This window comes from Anopheles gambiae, chromosome 2 (assembly GCF_943734735.2).
Source record: "Anopheles gambiae chromosome 2, idAnoGambNW_F1_1, whole genome shotgun sequence".
Lineage (NCBI taxonomy): Eukaryota > Metazoa > Arthropoda > Insecta > Diptera > Culicidae > Anopheles > Anopheles gambiae.
The window spans coordinates 76,049,189-76,065,859 of NC_064601.1; the positions used below are offsets into that span (position 1 = coordinate 76,049,189).

Genomic DNA, 16,671 nt, shown 5'->3' on the forward strand with positions numbered 1-16,671 from the left:
GAGGTCTCTGTAATGAGTCCGAAAAACGTTTGAAACAACACATCAGTGTAGTCTTTCAGCGTCCAATCGATTGAAATGATCTTTCCCTTTGAAAGATTCAATCATCGCCCGAAAAGTGGATCGGTTTAGCCTCGCCGAAGGAAGAGCGGACAGCTTTTGGGGAGGTTAATGTTTGTGCCCCATCCACCTCGCGTGGTGTCCATATATGGAGCGGTTTGTCGACGTGGCTGGACGTTGATTTATGTATTGCTCGTTCGCCAGGAAGCTGTTTTGCCGGCGGCGAGGTTAAATATCCTTTTATTCTAAATTATTGAAGAAAGGTGACACTGGCTGCCGAGCGGGGACGTAAATTAACAAAAATAATGATTTCGAGAGGTCATATGTCAGAAATCGCGATGCCGATACGTGCAGCACTCAGGCCAGGAAAGTCAAGTCAGGGACAGATCATGACCAACGGCTTTTAATGTTTCACCAAAGGCGGAGAAGTTAAATGCTGCCGGAAACAATGAAACGTGTGAAATGTTTTGAAGGAGTTACCGCGGGTAGCGTGTTGCATAAAGAAGGTTAATTATCGTTTTAAGACAATTCAACATAAACGCTATGTGGATAGTCCTAAGGCAGAGAGTTTGTATTTTTTATGTAAATTACATATTTTCTTCTTAAAAACAGTAAAAAATAACACACAGCACTGCTTTCTGAATGAAAGCAACACTAACAAAGCTCTGTGAAACAGGTTCAATATGAAGCTGGAAATTTGTCCTAACAGCATCCTTAAGTTATTCGTATGTTTGTCTACCTTTAACTAATTTGCCAATACACAAAATCAAATCAAACACAGCAGGGCGCAAACCGTACTGTGCGGTCCCTGTGCAGCCAACCTGCCAATCGACTGCGTTGTTTCGGTTCCTTTTCCTATTCGCTTCTCTTCAAACTACACAAACGATTCGACTGCTCACCATGACCAGCTTCCAGAGGATAATCAGAAGTTGTGATTTCAAAGTTTGGCCTGCGGTCCCCGACGTGGCGCACACGGCTGGACTCGGTGTGAGATAAATGGATTCAGAAGCGTTAAATAATAGATATGAACCTCGTCACGCTTATCACGCCCGGTGCGCAGGTAGACGTGGGATAAATGAGAGCACAACTAGCCAGAGGCGAGATGAAACTGGTTGGAAAAGAAATGCGCATCGGTGTCTTGCGGAACGCGACACAGACAAAAAAAAAACGGCCGGATTCTTATCGCGGAAGCATGTGGCAAGGTGTGCGGAGAGTCTTCAGTCACCCACCAACGAGCCTTGTTTTTTTTCGCTTAACCCCTTCCGTGAATAAAACGCGACCGCATGAGCATACTTTAAACGACTATAAATATGACATAATTTACGATTATGGATTCTTATTGAATTTTCTTCATCGCCTTTCATCTGCGGTCCCTGCGGTTTCTATCGAGCTTCCAGTTTGGGTGGTTCATTCAAGCGGCCGGAGCAGCAAGTGCGTGTGTAATCGTACGCATGTATATGGCTGAGTGTATGTGTGCACGCGAACAGCTTCTTCCAGTAAGGAGAAGACATCTACTTAACTAGATTTTTTTAGACACCTCAAACGCCGGCATCGGGCACGATCGGACTGTCGGTCAGTTTATGAGCAATAAAAAATTTAATTTATGCCTCGATAAGTTTGGATTTCTTCCTCCTTCCACCCGCGGGAGCCTCCCCGAACAGACGAGCGGATATCATGTCCAGGTGACGCTGATGACGATTTCCGCTGCCAGTTGACCAGATCCGAGAGCTGATCGGGGGCGCGAGATTAGAGGCGCGAATGGAATGTGCCAGCCGAGGTTTATTATAACGAGCCATGGACTTCTCTGCCCTGCGTCTCTCGCTCACTGGAGGCAGAATTTGACCTTACTGGTCATCGTCGGGTTTATGGACTGGCAAAAATGTTCGCCTAGACATTATCTATTTTTGAGCCGCGGAAAGTGGTGATGAGTAAGCGATCGTTTTATTTCTAATTTACCATAGAGCAAGGGGAAACTTTGTCCATTTTAAAATCGATAAATTGCTATCGGCAGGGTGACATAAATATGAGAATAAAAATGTATTCTGATGCTGAATCGTTGTATCAGTTACTAACGTGTGCTAACCGTACCTGAAGTGCAAACGATAGCACGCGCTATCTTGGGTGAGTTCACATTTAACGGCAGGAAATAGTGCGATCGCGTGCGCGATTAAGGAACAATGTATGCAATCGTTTTACCGACCGGTTAAGATAATGTTCATAATGTATCGCCCGTGGGTTTCTCCTTCTGACACATTACATATTGCACAGTTTTTCATCATCATGCGCAGGTAATTATGTTGCATGATATTTCGTTTCTAATTTCCCTCTGTGGGATTGACCCAAATCACCACCTCCCGCGAGCAATCGACTGGAAGCAGGAAACGAACACACAAAGTTTGCTTTGTTGATCATCTGCACAGGCGATCTATGCAGGTGGGTTGAACGTACTGCCGCGGCGGGCACTGTAAATAATAAATTAGTCAATCGCAAACCGAGACTGGTGCAATGCAAAATGGTTAAATTGTACGGAAAGGCACGGTATGAATCATCCACACGACGTTCGTAATATCTCTTCGAAGCGATCCAGTACGATCGCCTATATCCTCCGCAAACTTCACACGATGTCACTCCGGCGCAGAAGACGTTTGGCCGCGCATTTGAGTGTAGAGAAAATTCATCATCAATCTTTTTGCGATCGCGTAAATCTTCCTGATTTCATCACTGCCTCTAACGTACGAGGGCGCGAGGTCTCGGGACAAACTCGGGGGTGGGCACACCAACTATCCTACCGATCAGAACTGTCAACTGTCATCTGGATGAGTGTGCCAGAGCCCCAACAGTGGTATACAGTCGACGAATGCGTCCTAATGGCAAAACAAAACAAAATTCAGCGGGACTCGTCTGTGGCTGAAAATGTAGTGAGCGAGTAGCGCAGTAAACGAGAAAATCATCCACCACTAGCCAGATACCGCACAATCGGATCACAGTGGCTAGCCCCGGCGAATGGCGGGAGGAAAACACGTCTCCCTTTACTCAATTTCCGTACACATTGCTACCAGCCACTTCTCGCTGGCAACGAATCGAGGGTGCAAATGCCCACTGTAGCTACACCGGGGGCATTAGTTGCAGCAGTTTCATAGGGAATCATGAGAAGTTCGAAAATTGAAACACCTACGCACCGCTAATCAGACAGATCATTTTTAATCCATTTCCATTCCGTACCCCTAGCTCGGGTAGTCGCGAAGTTTCGTGCGTCATGTCTCGGCTGGTACACACTGTCTGCTGGTGCAGGATCATTAGTAATGCTTGTTGTCGTCGTCATTGTCGCCAACAGCTATGAACGTGGATATGTACTAAAAAATTGTGGATGTTCAGCAGAGTGTCTATCGCTTCTTCTTACGCCTGTTTCTCAAGGGAATGACAATTTGTGATTTATCAACGAGACACGATCATGATTCGCTTTTCAATCAGAAGCTTGCTGTAGTTTAATAGCTTTTTGCAGGATTCAAGAAGACTCGTGTTGAACGTCAAGTAATTTTTAAAGCTTCTTGCGTATATTTAACGAAGAAGCATAACACATTTTAATAAAGAAATGTATGTTATGATAAACTTTGTTTAAAATGGGATCTAGGCGTTTTTACAAAATATACGGAGAAATAAAAATATGTAGATAAATGTTCTATTTAAATCTATACAAATTCAAATTAAACTCAGTTGTCTTTACGCCAACTTTAAATGCATTAGCAGTTTACGCCAATCATTAATATAAACCACACAACAAACTGTAGTAAATTGCGTTTAAATCTCGTATTTAAGACTCTTCTTTTCTCATATCATGTAGTAAGAAAGCTCATCAAAGCAAGTGTAAAAATGACACCAAATATGAAGGAGATCTCAATTTTGACACTCTACCAACATCAAATTAACCGAGTAGCGATGCGATCGAGATAGTTTTCTTTCTCTCTCTCTCTCTCTCTCTCTCTCTCTCTCTCTCTCTCTCTCTCTCTCTCTTTCTCTTTTTTTTCTCTCTAAAAACGAGGAGATAACAAGATCACGCACTGAGCCGGCACATTGAACAACATAAATTTTGGGCCAATTATCGTGTCCATCCCCGGGGATGAACACTTTCCATATATAGCGCCGTGGGTACGCAGCGAAAATAAAACACTCGTTATTTCAGTGGGTATTATGTTTCAAAACATTAAATAAATTACCACCATCCTCCCTCGGGACTTCCCTCCTTTCCATCGAGGGAGGTATGCTTTTGGTGACACTTTTCGGGTTTAGGTGCACTCAAAACGGAAGAAAAACAGGTATCTTGAACAGGTCCAATCTGAACATGTTGCAATTTTGGCTCGACTAAGAAACGCCGAACGTGTACGGGATCGCTATCACGATGTGGTTGGGTCTTGATGCATCGGTAAATCGTTTAATATGTAGCACCTTCCGCTGTGTATGGCGTTGGCTAGTGCTAGGTGAAGAAACTGGCAACTGGAAATGGTACAGACGGATCGCCTCATTTTCCCCGACTTTCATCGACACTCGTGGTACGTAAAACGATCAGCGCTTGGGTGGGATTGCACAGAATGGATGCATTTAGCGTTTCTTGAATGAAGATGAAACCTGTTTGAAGCGTAATGCAAAGATTAAGATAGAAAGCTAAAAAAAAACCTACACATTTCTTCTCCCTGTTTGTCACCAAGTTTACCGCACACTTGGCACTACTATTCTCCAACGACTAAGCGTCTTTCACCTTAACCTGTGCCAGTGGCACTCCAACAAAATGTAAACTTTGAGCAGGGGGACGATGAGCCGGTTCGGTTTGGTGAAGGCGATGTTGGTGAATGACCACCAAATAAAAATAAAATAAGCTCAGCTCTGCATGCTCTGAACATGCCGCTACGGGTGGACGGGTATGCAAAGCGAGGAAAGACAACACACCACGTAGAAATCGACGAATGGGACGGAACGGACCGTGAGGAAATTGATGAAATCCCCCACAAACAAGTCTCGAACGATTGGAATGGAATGGATGATGGAACGAGGCACTGATAAGTGATGTGATGCTGTGCCTGCTGGGTGAGCTGGTCAGGAAGATCGATCTAGTGGTTTGAAGGTAGCTGGAGAGTGAGGAAGCGAGAGGCAGCAGACGAAGAACGAATGGGGAGGCGGGATGTAAGCACCCAGATGGTCCCCTTGACTAGGCGGCACAAAACAACGGAACATGGAGAGCCGCCTGGTGTAACCGGTGAAGCAGGAAATGTTGTACAAATTCATTCATTTATTCCATTCATTAAATCTTCGCTGAGCTTTTTCGCTCGTTCCGTTTTCTGTTCGTTGTCGGTTTTACACTTTTTTTCGTACTTTATTCTTCTTTTCTTTTCTTTGCTGCTTCGCTTCTTTATTGTTGCCATTCTCTTCATCGAATCGGTCACTTTCTTTCTCTCTCATTCTCGTTTTGATGTTGATGTCTCGGGTGTTCCCTATTTAAAGGTTTTATGTTTACGTTTTCTATTTCTTTCCTCGATGTGCTCATCTTTTGGCTTCAGGCGAAACGCAGCCGAGTGAACGCCCGAACGCTTCGAAGAGTCTCTGTACATCTTTTCCATTCTATGCCAGCATTCGATTTCTGCTCGATCTTGGTTTCGGCCGGCTTCCGGCACAAGAGCCTGCGCGTGTGTATGCGTGCGCGAGTGGCCACTTGAGTGACTCTCTCTCGTGGTTCTGCTTTATCGCTCAGCTAAGAGATGCGTTCAAGGCGTAGGGGAATTATTTATTGTGCGATATTCGGTGATCTACGGTTGACATTGTGACCCCTAAAGCATGTTGAACATGGTCGGCTCCGCTCACCCGAAAGGAGAAGGCGAAAAGCAAGCACATCTTTGGCATCGGGGCGTGTCAAGTGGTTGGGGGGCTTGTTTTTTTATTATTTTCGTATCTCCATTGCCTCTCTGTTGCTATTTCAGCTGATCTGATCCGGTCGGTTGGCGAATGACGAGCGTAGCATTTATGCGGGGGGCGAGTTTGCGATGGGTTTAACATTTATTTGATTAAGCGCGCGTTTCGAATCGGTGTGAGATTGGATGCTGATAGTGTTATGGAAATTTATTATCACAAATCAATTTAAAGCAACGCTAGCTGGTCGAGATTGCGGTGTATAGATGCTTTTAGCTGGGTCAATTATCATTTGCTTGACAAACAATGACACGCATAGTGGTGAGTGTGTGATACAAGTGTTCCAAATATTTACAAACATTGAACAGGACAGACCATTATTTGAGAAAAAACTAGTTCGTAGCTTCTCTGAGATATTTTTTCTAAAATGATTTATTAACCGCATCGAATGAAAACTTTTTACGTACATTCTATATTATTATTATTTTAGCTAATGTTTTATACCGAAACGAAAGATTTCTGCAAATAAAACTGGATGGAACTTAAAACACTTCTTTCTTAAACACTAAATACTCTTAATATTTTATGTCTTATGCGTTGAATATAGGCCCTAGTGTTATTTACTTAAAATCACCTACATTTTTAGGCATTTATGGCTAAAACTATTTTTTCTTTGGAAATAAACTATCAATGATTTAAGTTTTTTTGCAGTAGATGGTAAAAACTCAATAACAAACAGAAAAATCAGTAGGTTTGTAGTACTTTTCTCTACTCAACTAACTTGTTTATTGGATAGCTGTACCGATTTTGGACATAAGAGACCATCGTGACAAACATTTGACCCGGCACTCGAAAATGTCCCTTAGCGCCTCCAAATTTAAAGCGCGCACATCACTCAGAAAGTAAACTCAACTAGCGTCGGTTAATCTTGAGCGTAAGTGCAAACAAACGGAATCAACAAAGCTGACCCGATCGAAAGCAGATCAAACCCCTCGTCCCGAACGCGTGGGCCGTGGGAGAATGCGCCCATGCGGTAGAAAAAGCGATTGGGTTTCCTTTTTTTCGCCTCCCTTGCGTCATGCTAGCGTCGAGATGCTTTAGGAACAAATTGGCTCCGGGCAGTGCACTCGATAAACCGCTCGAAGAGGTCTCCGAAATGCTGCGGCAAAGCGGCTTAAAAGCCGCGACGCAAGGTCGGTGGAAGTTTTGGGGCCCGTTAAAGGCGCGTAACTTGAAATAGCTCAATAATCCAGCGCCAATCGATCGGCTGATGTGACCGGGAGGTGGCAATGAATGGTGAGGCGAGAGAGAAAGGAACATGAACGATTTAAAGGCGAAAATCCAATATAAATTATCGATTTCACACCTTATTGACATGAACGAGCTTTTTGTTATGGGTGATTTTGTTTTTTGCCTTCCAACCATCGTGCAACCCCCACACTGTAGGGCACTCAAAGTCGGAAAGCTTTGAACGTCCCAAATGAGGGATGTGTACGGCCGGCAAAGAAAATGTTACATTTATTGTGACAATCTTGTAAAGCGTCCTCTTGAGACTCAAATAGTAAAGCTTGAAGTGTTTGTGGCCGATTGTCGAACTTCGAATCGATAGCGCGAGAGAGAAAGTAGTGCAATGAGCAAAGTATTATAGATGGCTAGACGACACAGCGGTCTTCTTGTGAGTCTCGGTTGACTACACTGCAACACCGAAATGAATGCTAGTTGCATTAATTTGCACATAATTTACGATGCATTACCGTGGGTGAGCGTGAGACATTTACCGTGCGCCTCGCATTACCAATTATTACACAATTTATTGCTAATCGGACAAATTTTTACGACCAAACCGAAGCGCAAGATATAAGGCGAGATCAACCGTATGCTAGCAAACGTGGAAAAATTCCAAATAATAGGCTATTTCATAGTACAACATAAAAAAAAATCAGCGGGACCGATAAAACAGATCCCTGCACCCTGTGAGAGGAGAACCTATCGTAAAGTTTTATGGGGTGGCTTATGAGGTTGAAGTTCTGGAAACTGGTCAAGGCATTTTCGAGCGGACACGAATCATCGATACGGCTGGGAGTCGGAATAGGGCTAAGCTGGCGCGTAAATTGATATATAACAATAAAATTGTTTTTATCTGCTTCTTTCCTTCCCCCAGGGTGCTTGGGTTCGTTTTCGCCCGCAGCATCCTCGCTGGAGGTGAGCGTTTGGGAAAGATGGAAAAAATGTTATATGTTTTGATTGCATTGTGTGACGAGTAACACTCATAGCAAAAAAAGCAACTGAGCGTAAAGGGGCGTATAGGAGATTAAACATTTTATTGTCTTCGCTAGGTGTTGTTGGTCGAAGGTTAAGGATCAAACCTAGAAGGGAGCTAGAAAGGAGGATTAAAGAGACAGTTTTACGTTGCGTTGCAGGGAGAGGTGGGTGTTTTGGTGGGCTTATATGCTTCGAAAATAGTGTAAAATGGAGCTACCCCATAATTGAATATTCAAATGTAGCCTCCAACTAACGAACGACCGAACGAACAAACGGGGTGAGTATTGTGTTGCAGCATATGAAGGTATGAAGCTAGACGTGGACATAAATCATCAAAGGCGCAAGTCAAACGGTACAAATTAAGGGTTCACTGTTCGCAGTTACATTTTTATGATACCAGCAAAACTTGCAGTCATCGACTAGGATATTGGATTTGATTTTTTTTAAATTTTATTCCCGACCGTTGCAGGTTGCTGACTTGGCTTGTTGATGATCATGGCTTAAGAGCAAGACCAGCCGATATTTTCCTTCAAGCCCCAATATTCATCACTGTTTTTATTTATCAATATTTCTTGTCCTTCCCAAATTACTCACTTAATAGAGAAATTCTCTTATTACTTAGGATTTTTGCCAAATAATGCTAAACTACGTCGGTTTTGACACATGGATGACATTTTGACATATTACGTAAAATGAAACGTAAATACGTAAATGATCTTATCTTACTTGCTGATATCACTTTGTAACCATTAGGCTCACGTTGACCCATATTTGACTTTCTGATACTCTGATACTGAAAATACTCAATTTCATTTCCAATGGGGACCGTTTTAACATTTACAAGTGAAATAAAACGAAAAATCAGTGTCTCAACGATCAGGTCGAATCGGACCGTGTCGAAAGCGATCCAAATTGTTGCTTCTCTCCCCCCGAGGGTAAGATATCATTATTGCGCCGTGTGCCAATTTTATGGCCCATATTCACTTTTACCAGCCGAAAAAATGGAACTTCATTAACCGTGTATCTCGAATCTCGTGAGTATCCCTTTTTATCGTCATTCTTACATTTCCATCTTGTTGAACCAGCAGCATTGGGCTGCAATTTGTACTGAGAGATTTTTTTTTGTTTTTGTTTGATCTTTCTTTCTCTCGATCTCTCTGCCTTCACGGATGATGAAGTTTGAGTGTATTTTTTCATCGGTGTAAATTTTGTTTCCCCACCATTATGGCCCTACCCCACCCGGGGGCTGGTGAACGGCATGCAAAGTATTTGACGACTAATTAAATGTTGTTTTATTGTTTTTATAACTGCCCGGAGGACGTGTGTAGGTCGGTCGGGTTGGGTCGGTAGCACGGAAAACCGAAGCATTTAGCCATAAGGAAAGGAGCTAGATTGAGCGGGTCTCCATAGGTCACCGAAACGTAGGCCTAATTGATCGAGCCTCGTCAAAGTTGGCACTGGCCTCGACGAACCAGAGCAGCCGCGTGGCGAGGTGGAAACAGTCTCCCAGACGAATTGGCATATAGCCGGGAGCAGTGTTGAGATCGAAATTCCCTTTAAATCGATACCGATGGCTAATCGCGAGAATAGCTCCGGGGTGTGCGGAACTCTCAAATAACTGATCGCGATAATGGCGTCAAATCTTGACACCCATCGGGATTTTTTGGAGCTTAGTTTTTTTTTGTCTGCTTCACAAATCCAAGAATCAGCTCGAGCGCCCGGAAAGAAACCCTCGACTCAGGCCTGTTAAACAACAACAACGGTTGATTGTGAATGACCGAAGTCGGCAAAGGAAGGAAAGGAGGAGGGGATGAGAGAGAGAAAAGGGAACGGTACAGGCTTATGATACTTATGGTTGTCGAGGGCTGCCGGTGTTGCTGCGATACTGGAATATCATCGAACCGGAGACAGAATGCCTCCGGACAGCACGCGGCAGCGATCAATCATAATTCTTGAGTGTGCGGTCTGCTGAGTGTTGGAGGCTGGTTATTGCCGCGGGCATATTCCTTTCGCTTCCAAAATCACTTAAACATCACCATTCCTTCCCTTGACGCTGAGCATACTGGTAGGCAACTTGTCGAATACTTCTGTGCGTTGGGTTACTTTTAATCTCCTGCTTTCTTCTTCTAGCGTCAGCGTTCTTGGGCAGCAACAAAACATGCTAGAAGAACGATTGGTGTGAACTACAAAAATTGAATTCACAACTGAAACGATCGAATGGACCTTCTCAGTTACGCAAATGGTGGTGATATACGAAACGGCCATAAAGGGTAGAAAATGTTATGAATAGTTGATCACCTACGACCACCCGTTGCTCGTTGCCGTCCGCACTCAGGCTTGAAAGCAAGGATATGGATCTTACTTCGTTTCTGTTTGTGTTGCCTCGCACACATCGGTGAGCGATGGAAAAATGCTGTTGTGACGTAGCAGTATGTGTAAACCGCAGCTCTTATAAATGGAAGTTTTGCTCTATCCAGTCGGCTTCTCGGCATCTTAGATCCACGAGATAAGGATTTGGGTATTGGAGGGCTTTTATTTATTTTTTTACCATTTTTTTCTTTTTTCAAAGCAACCTTCACAGAACAGTACACCTTTTGGACTGTATCAGGTATACTTTTCGTTCGCTTTTCGTTTATCGCCATCACACGTAAGAGAATTCATTAATCTATCGGCTGCAATCGATTGCAGTGTTTATGCAGTGAAAAGACAGGTATTGCTTACTGGTAGTTCACACTGCACGCGCACATAACATACGCGCGTATGTGATCGCACACGTACAAACACTCACACACCGACACATCGTGGCCAAGCGCTAACTAATAGCAGCAATCAAAACGGGGGAGAATAATCGCTAGCCCTCTGAAACAGCCGCAAGAGGGCTGCTGCTCGATAAGAACGAACGAACGTTGGTCGGTGTTGGGCATGTCCTTCCTCCCGTTTCAGTCCCCGGGCTACTACTACTGATTGAAGCGAACGTGGAGTCTGAAAAGTGTGGCAAATTTGCGTAGTTAGCACTGGTAGCGTACGATCAGGGCGCAGAGGGAGCGGAGAGGATGTGGAAGGTGGCTACGAATTCAGTTCCGCATTCGCGCGGAATGGTTAGAAAGGGTAGATCACTCGATCGGTTTCCATTGGCGGGTGCGTGTAATGGACGCCGTTCGATTGTCGAGACCCCTTCGTACGGCGGTGAATTAATTATTGGCAACACTAAATAAATGTTCAGCGCTTTGATCGCGGAATGATCACGACGGATTGCGTACGAGCAAAGGGTGGTGCGTGATGTGTGCTGGACGAAAGTGTTTTTTTTTTAATTTCTTGCTAAAAAGCGCTGTCGATAAGTGTCTTAGGTGTTTGTTCCAAAAAGTGTAAGGCTTGTTTCGATTGTAATCTTAAAGGAGGTTGTAAATTCAACACAGCAGTGTGTTTCGAGTCTTGTTTGAAAAGTGATTGGGCTTTTCATTAAGCGCCGTACAGAGAAATGTGTATGCAATTCGACGGACAAGTAGAGGGAATACGTAAATTGAAAGATTGTTGTACTACATGCAACAAATTCTTCAAAGAATAAGCCATTGGGATAGGAAGTATTCTGATATTTATTGCAATGAGTCACTTTGAAATGGTTCATAAGCTATAAATCCAATTAATGATGTAAATGAAAATAATGAAAGAAGTAAACACAACATTTTGCTAATTTTTTTGCGATTGTTGAAATGGTTTTTTTCTGTTTGTGACATAATTGAACATAGTTAAATATCGATATTGAATATCATTCTCAAAATGCTAGTCGGATAATATTTTTTTCCTTCGCAATAAATGAAGAGCATGATGAAAGCTCATTCTCGCTATAAACTATGCTTTTCTGTCAACGTGTAACGGAAACTGGAAAATAAATTAAAAAAAACTACTCATAACAAACCTTCAAAACCGGATTGTAAAACAAATGGTTGGGCTCGATTGTTCACTAGCTGCCTTTCAAAATTAATGCTGTGTGATATATCTCCTGCTATCAATCTTCCTCTCGCTTTGAATGAACCCCAAGAAAAGAAAAAATGTAGCTCAGAAAACAAGAGTACTCTTCATCGCATTGCATGATTACGTTACGAGGCGGAATTTCGTCCAATTGCATTAATTTTTTTTCTTCACTCCGCTTTTCCAAAACATCTCAATCATGCACCTTTCGTGCTGGTGCTACTGCTGGTGAAAACATACTCCAGCACCGTTTAGGACACACCGGTAGCCGGCAGGAATGATGGAATCTACCTCATTTTTTGTTCGTACCTCGCTACAGCTCTCTTATCACGCACCGCGTCGGTTGGCGGGACGCGGCCGAGCTACAATCGCTGTTACTTTTGCTGGTGCGGAAAGATTTCTCTTTCCTCTTTCCCCTTCTTTCTCTCTGTCCATCAGTCGACCATTGAGTGCTCCATGGTTCTGACCATTTTCCAATGCCAATAGCTGTCAAAACCATCCGCTGCTACCGTCAATCATTTGCACAGCTCATCGAAGATAGCTCCGATGAAGGCATTTCTTTAGGAGGCGCGAAAGGCTCTCGACATGATCGGGTGGGGGCCCAATTTCAATGTGGCCGGGATGTGTACAGGACGTCGCGCAAGCGCAACGGGCACGGGATACCCCTTTTTGCGCAAAGATGCCGCCCGGGCACGGTCAAGCCGAGCGTGTGAAGCAAGTGAGTGAAAGACTGCTTTTATTCTTTTGTTGCCGCAATCCACCGTTTTCGCAACCGGGTCCCTATCGGGCCCGGCACCGAACAGGTACAATGGGAAGAATATACCGTCGGCTCACAATTGCGAATGACTTTCACTTGACAGACGAAATCGAAAATTTCGAGACAGCGGCGGACAGCCGCTCGGGCCTCGATTGATGGAGGAAAGTTTTCGATCGATGGCCGTTCGCCTTCGCCGTCAGAATCACGCAATGATACCCGCCAGGCCGCCCGGGATGGATGTAAAACCGGGACAAGAAACAATTCGTTCCTCTGACGGGGGTCAAGCCACCCGGCATCGTCAGAAAACGACTCCCTTCCGGCGTGCGAAAGAAAAACCGTTCGTGCTCGTTTACAATCGTGAGCGGGTGCGAAAATACTGTGATGCGTTTCGTAAGGGAATGGTTTCGTGCGAGACCTATTTTGGAGTCGGCCTGGATGTTTCTTTATGATTTTGGCAATGCATTTATACCTCGAGAAAAATGTGATGTAGCCAATCGAAGAGAACTGTAGAAATCAAAGTTGTAGTGACGGTGTTTTATTTACATCGGAATTGGAAAGCCAAAAATTGATTATCAGTCTGTAATGTTTGAAAACTTACTTCATGTAATTATTATATATTACGTATCATGTGTAAGCTTTATGTAATGAATGCTTCATGTATGAGTGTTATCGTTTATCGGTCACTGATTATACCGATCAAAGTGATTGGTGTACTCAGTCAAGGCTAACAAAGTTAATAAAAATTAGCCCACATAAACATGTAATTTTTGCTTATTGTACTCATATTCCCGAAATTACACACCATTACTCTTCTCAGTAACATATGTACACCTAAATAGCGGCTTCAAAAAGCGTAAAGTCTTTCATTAGCTTTGTACAATGGCCAAACGGACGCTAAATTAATTTCACTTACCGGTATGAATTCGTTGATGGGCCTTCAGATGCGAGCTTTTGGTGTAAACCTTTGTGCAGCCTGAAAATGAAACAACGTGAAGGAAAATGTAATGAAGCAAGTAGGAAATAATGCGTGAGCTAAATCGACACTAAGTGCTTGCAAATGATGCGCTAAATGGCGGTTGAATTGAAAAACGACTTCGACGCTGCGGCAAGCGATGAACGCGGCGCAATGCCTACAGCTGAGAAAGCCGTCATTTTCGCCAACCCAAGCGTACACTTTCGGTCAGGAAAGTAAGCCGGTAGCGATGTTTTATTAAGATGAATGACAAATAGCATTCCAATGCCGCAAAAGATCGTGTACGGTGTCTGTGCGCGCGTGTACCAGATTTGCCCATGCGATGCGTGCGTAGGTCAAGATGGAAGTTAATTAAAATTATAACTTTAATTACACCGCTCATAAAGTCACTGGCCACGCAGCATCAACGCCAATTTTACGAATCTGTGTGTTTGGTGTATCATTTCTATGGATCAAACGGATGGGGTGCAGATGAAATCGGATGCCGGTCGTGCCGGCATTTTCGGTACGGGAGCCGATCGTAAAGTGAGCAGTTTAAATGTCAAAGTCGTTCGTTACGAACTCCAGTGTCAGGTTGTGGACGCAATAGATGGATGGCCAGAAAAGCGACGTCAGCAGTTCTGAATGAGAGCGCAGTTTTATTTTCCATTTTTTTTTGCAGCATTCACGCTTGCAATCCGCCTGAGTGCACTCCGATATAGGCCGTGATTCTGTGGAGCAGGTGGCCAGAATGCTCTATACGCGAGGGTCTCAACGACTTAATTATCTGTTTCACGGCTCAGCATTAAATGGTTCACCGATAGTTTGAATTCGATAAACGGCAGCCCGTCCGTTCGGTACCGTTCGCTAAGCTGCAGTGCAGGCAACATCTGGTCATCTGATTTGCGATTCACCTCGTCGGGCTTGACACTGAGCAGCACGACTGACATCCTTCTTGATGCTCTCGATCGCTTGCGCTTGACGTTACCGGGCTGTGAAGTTCAAGGGCATCGAAAACGAAATGAAACAAACATAGCTCACACACAAAAATACTGCCGGCAACACATCCGTAGGACCGTGGACTATTTTTGAGGCGCTGGGACGGTAATAACTAAAGACTCCGAACACTCGAACGCCAGCATTAGGATGCCGGATAATTGCAGTGCAAGCCGGGTGCCTTTTCTTTACCCTTCCATCGTCGCGCACACACTCTGTCCCCTTTGCCCGGTATGTGGTGCGCCGAGGTGCTGGCGTCGACGTCGTCATGTTTACTAGTAATGATGGCCTTACCGGCTGACAGATAGATTAGACGCTAAAGTCAAGGATTTTCATGACCACGCGGCCCGCTAGAAGTGGCGCTCGATGCTAACTGCGAATCATACTCATAACTGTAAATATGATTCATGGCGTTCATGCTGAGATACGGGGGCAGAATTCAAGTGACGCCTGCGATGTGTCGGTAGTAAACGCTGTGAATTTGAGAAATGTCATAGCATTGGCCTCGGATCGGTAATTTAGTTTGTTTGGTTTTATGTCCATGATGGCAGTGTGCATCTTTGTTGGAAGTATTGGGACATCTTTTGATACTGGTGTCATACAGAGTTATCTGATCGGTGCGGATGTATAGATGATGGATCTATATACATTGCACATAACTTACGCAAAGTAACCTCGAGTTGAGCAAACTATGCGAAGTGATACCCTTTTATTGTTCAAACTAAATGTTATTTAAAATATTGTATTTTATTGCATGAAATTGAATGAAAAAATACAGATTTATTGATCCAATAGTTATGAGATAAGAAATGCGACCGTAACGAACCGTCCTTCCGTAAATAAATAAAATAATATATTTAAGAGCTGATGGTATTATAAGAACTGTTATTTTGTATGTCGGATGTAGACTGTGATTGGAGTGGTTTGTACTATTATCTATGCAATGGATAGTATGTAACATTTGCATTAACTAAATGGATGTCAATTTGTAGCTTGATTACCATCTCATCTGAATTACAAACACATTAAAATTAATTCCTTTGTAAATGCATATAACATACACTATTAAATTGTATCTAATTTTAATGCTATTATATTCGCGTGTATCAAATAAGCTATTTATACCTAATGTATGTAATATTAATTGCTTTCTAAAGCTGAATATTTATTCCTGTGTAGACGGATTGCTTAGTTCACTAGATTGTGCTAGTGTAACATTTAACATATTTAATTCTCGCCATATGAATGAGCAACATGGACCACACTAAAGGGACGCTGAACAGTCAATCGAGAATTCTGTTTGTTATGTCAAACTATTATTTTAACTCAATAGTAAGCTTTAAATTGAAAAATATCCTCAACTAATTTTGTGTACAAGATGGTTGGCAGGGCCAATTGTAAGATGCTGCGCTAATTAGTTGGCAAAAAATCGCCATCACGACGAGATGTGGTAGAATAAACACACCCAGCTTTCCGGATAGATTCCCACTTCCTATCGTGCCCTGACAAACAATATGGGGCGTGAGCTCGTAATGCACCTTTTGCCGCGGGTTGAGCAAGTGGACTCACGAACTAAATCTATTAACCTCTCGTGTCGAAGCTAATGGCACATGGACGATAAGTAATCGTGGCAGTAGAAAAAGCCAGCCAAACGGGGGATGGTTTGCCGAAGATGCCCTTCGATGAGCTTAGATATTTTCCCAATCACAAGGGCAAAAATTAATTCACCGTAAAACTTGACGGCGTGTAGCTGAGCTGGTAGAAAAACGGTTGCCCCGTACGG

General features: G+C 43.5%; 1 protein-coding gene across 2 annotated transcripts in view; it reads right to left on the bottom strand.

Moving 5' to 3' along the window:
• The window catches only part of LOC5667313 (dendritic arbor reduction protein 1), a 101,350-nt gene that overhangs the window by 26,563 nt on the left and 58,116 nt on the right, over positions 1-16,671 (bottom strand). For both annotated transcript variants that reach the window (XM_061644774.1, XM_061644775.1), the window contains one exon: positions 13,854-13,913. In XM_061644774.1, the coding sequence (XP_061500758.1) occupies positions 13,854-13,913 (60 nt within the window). The remainder of the gene's footprint in view (positions 1-13,853; positions 13,914-16,671) is intronic.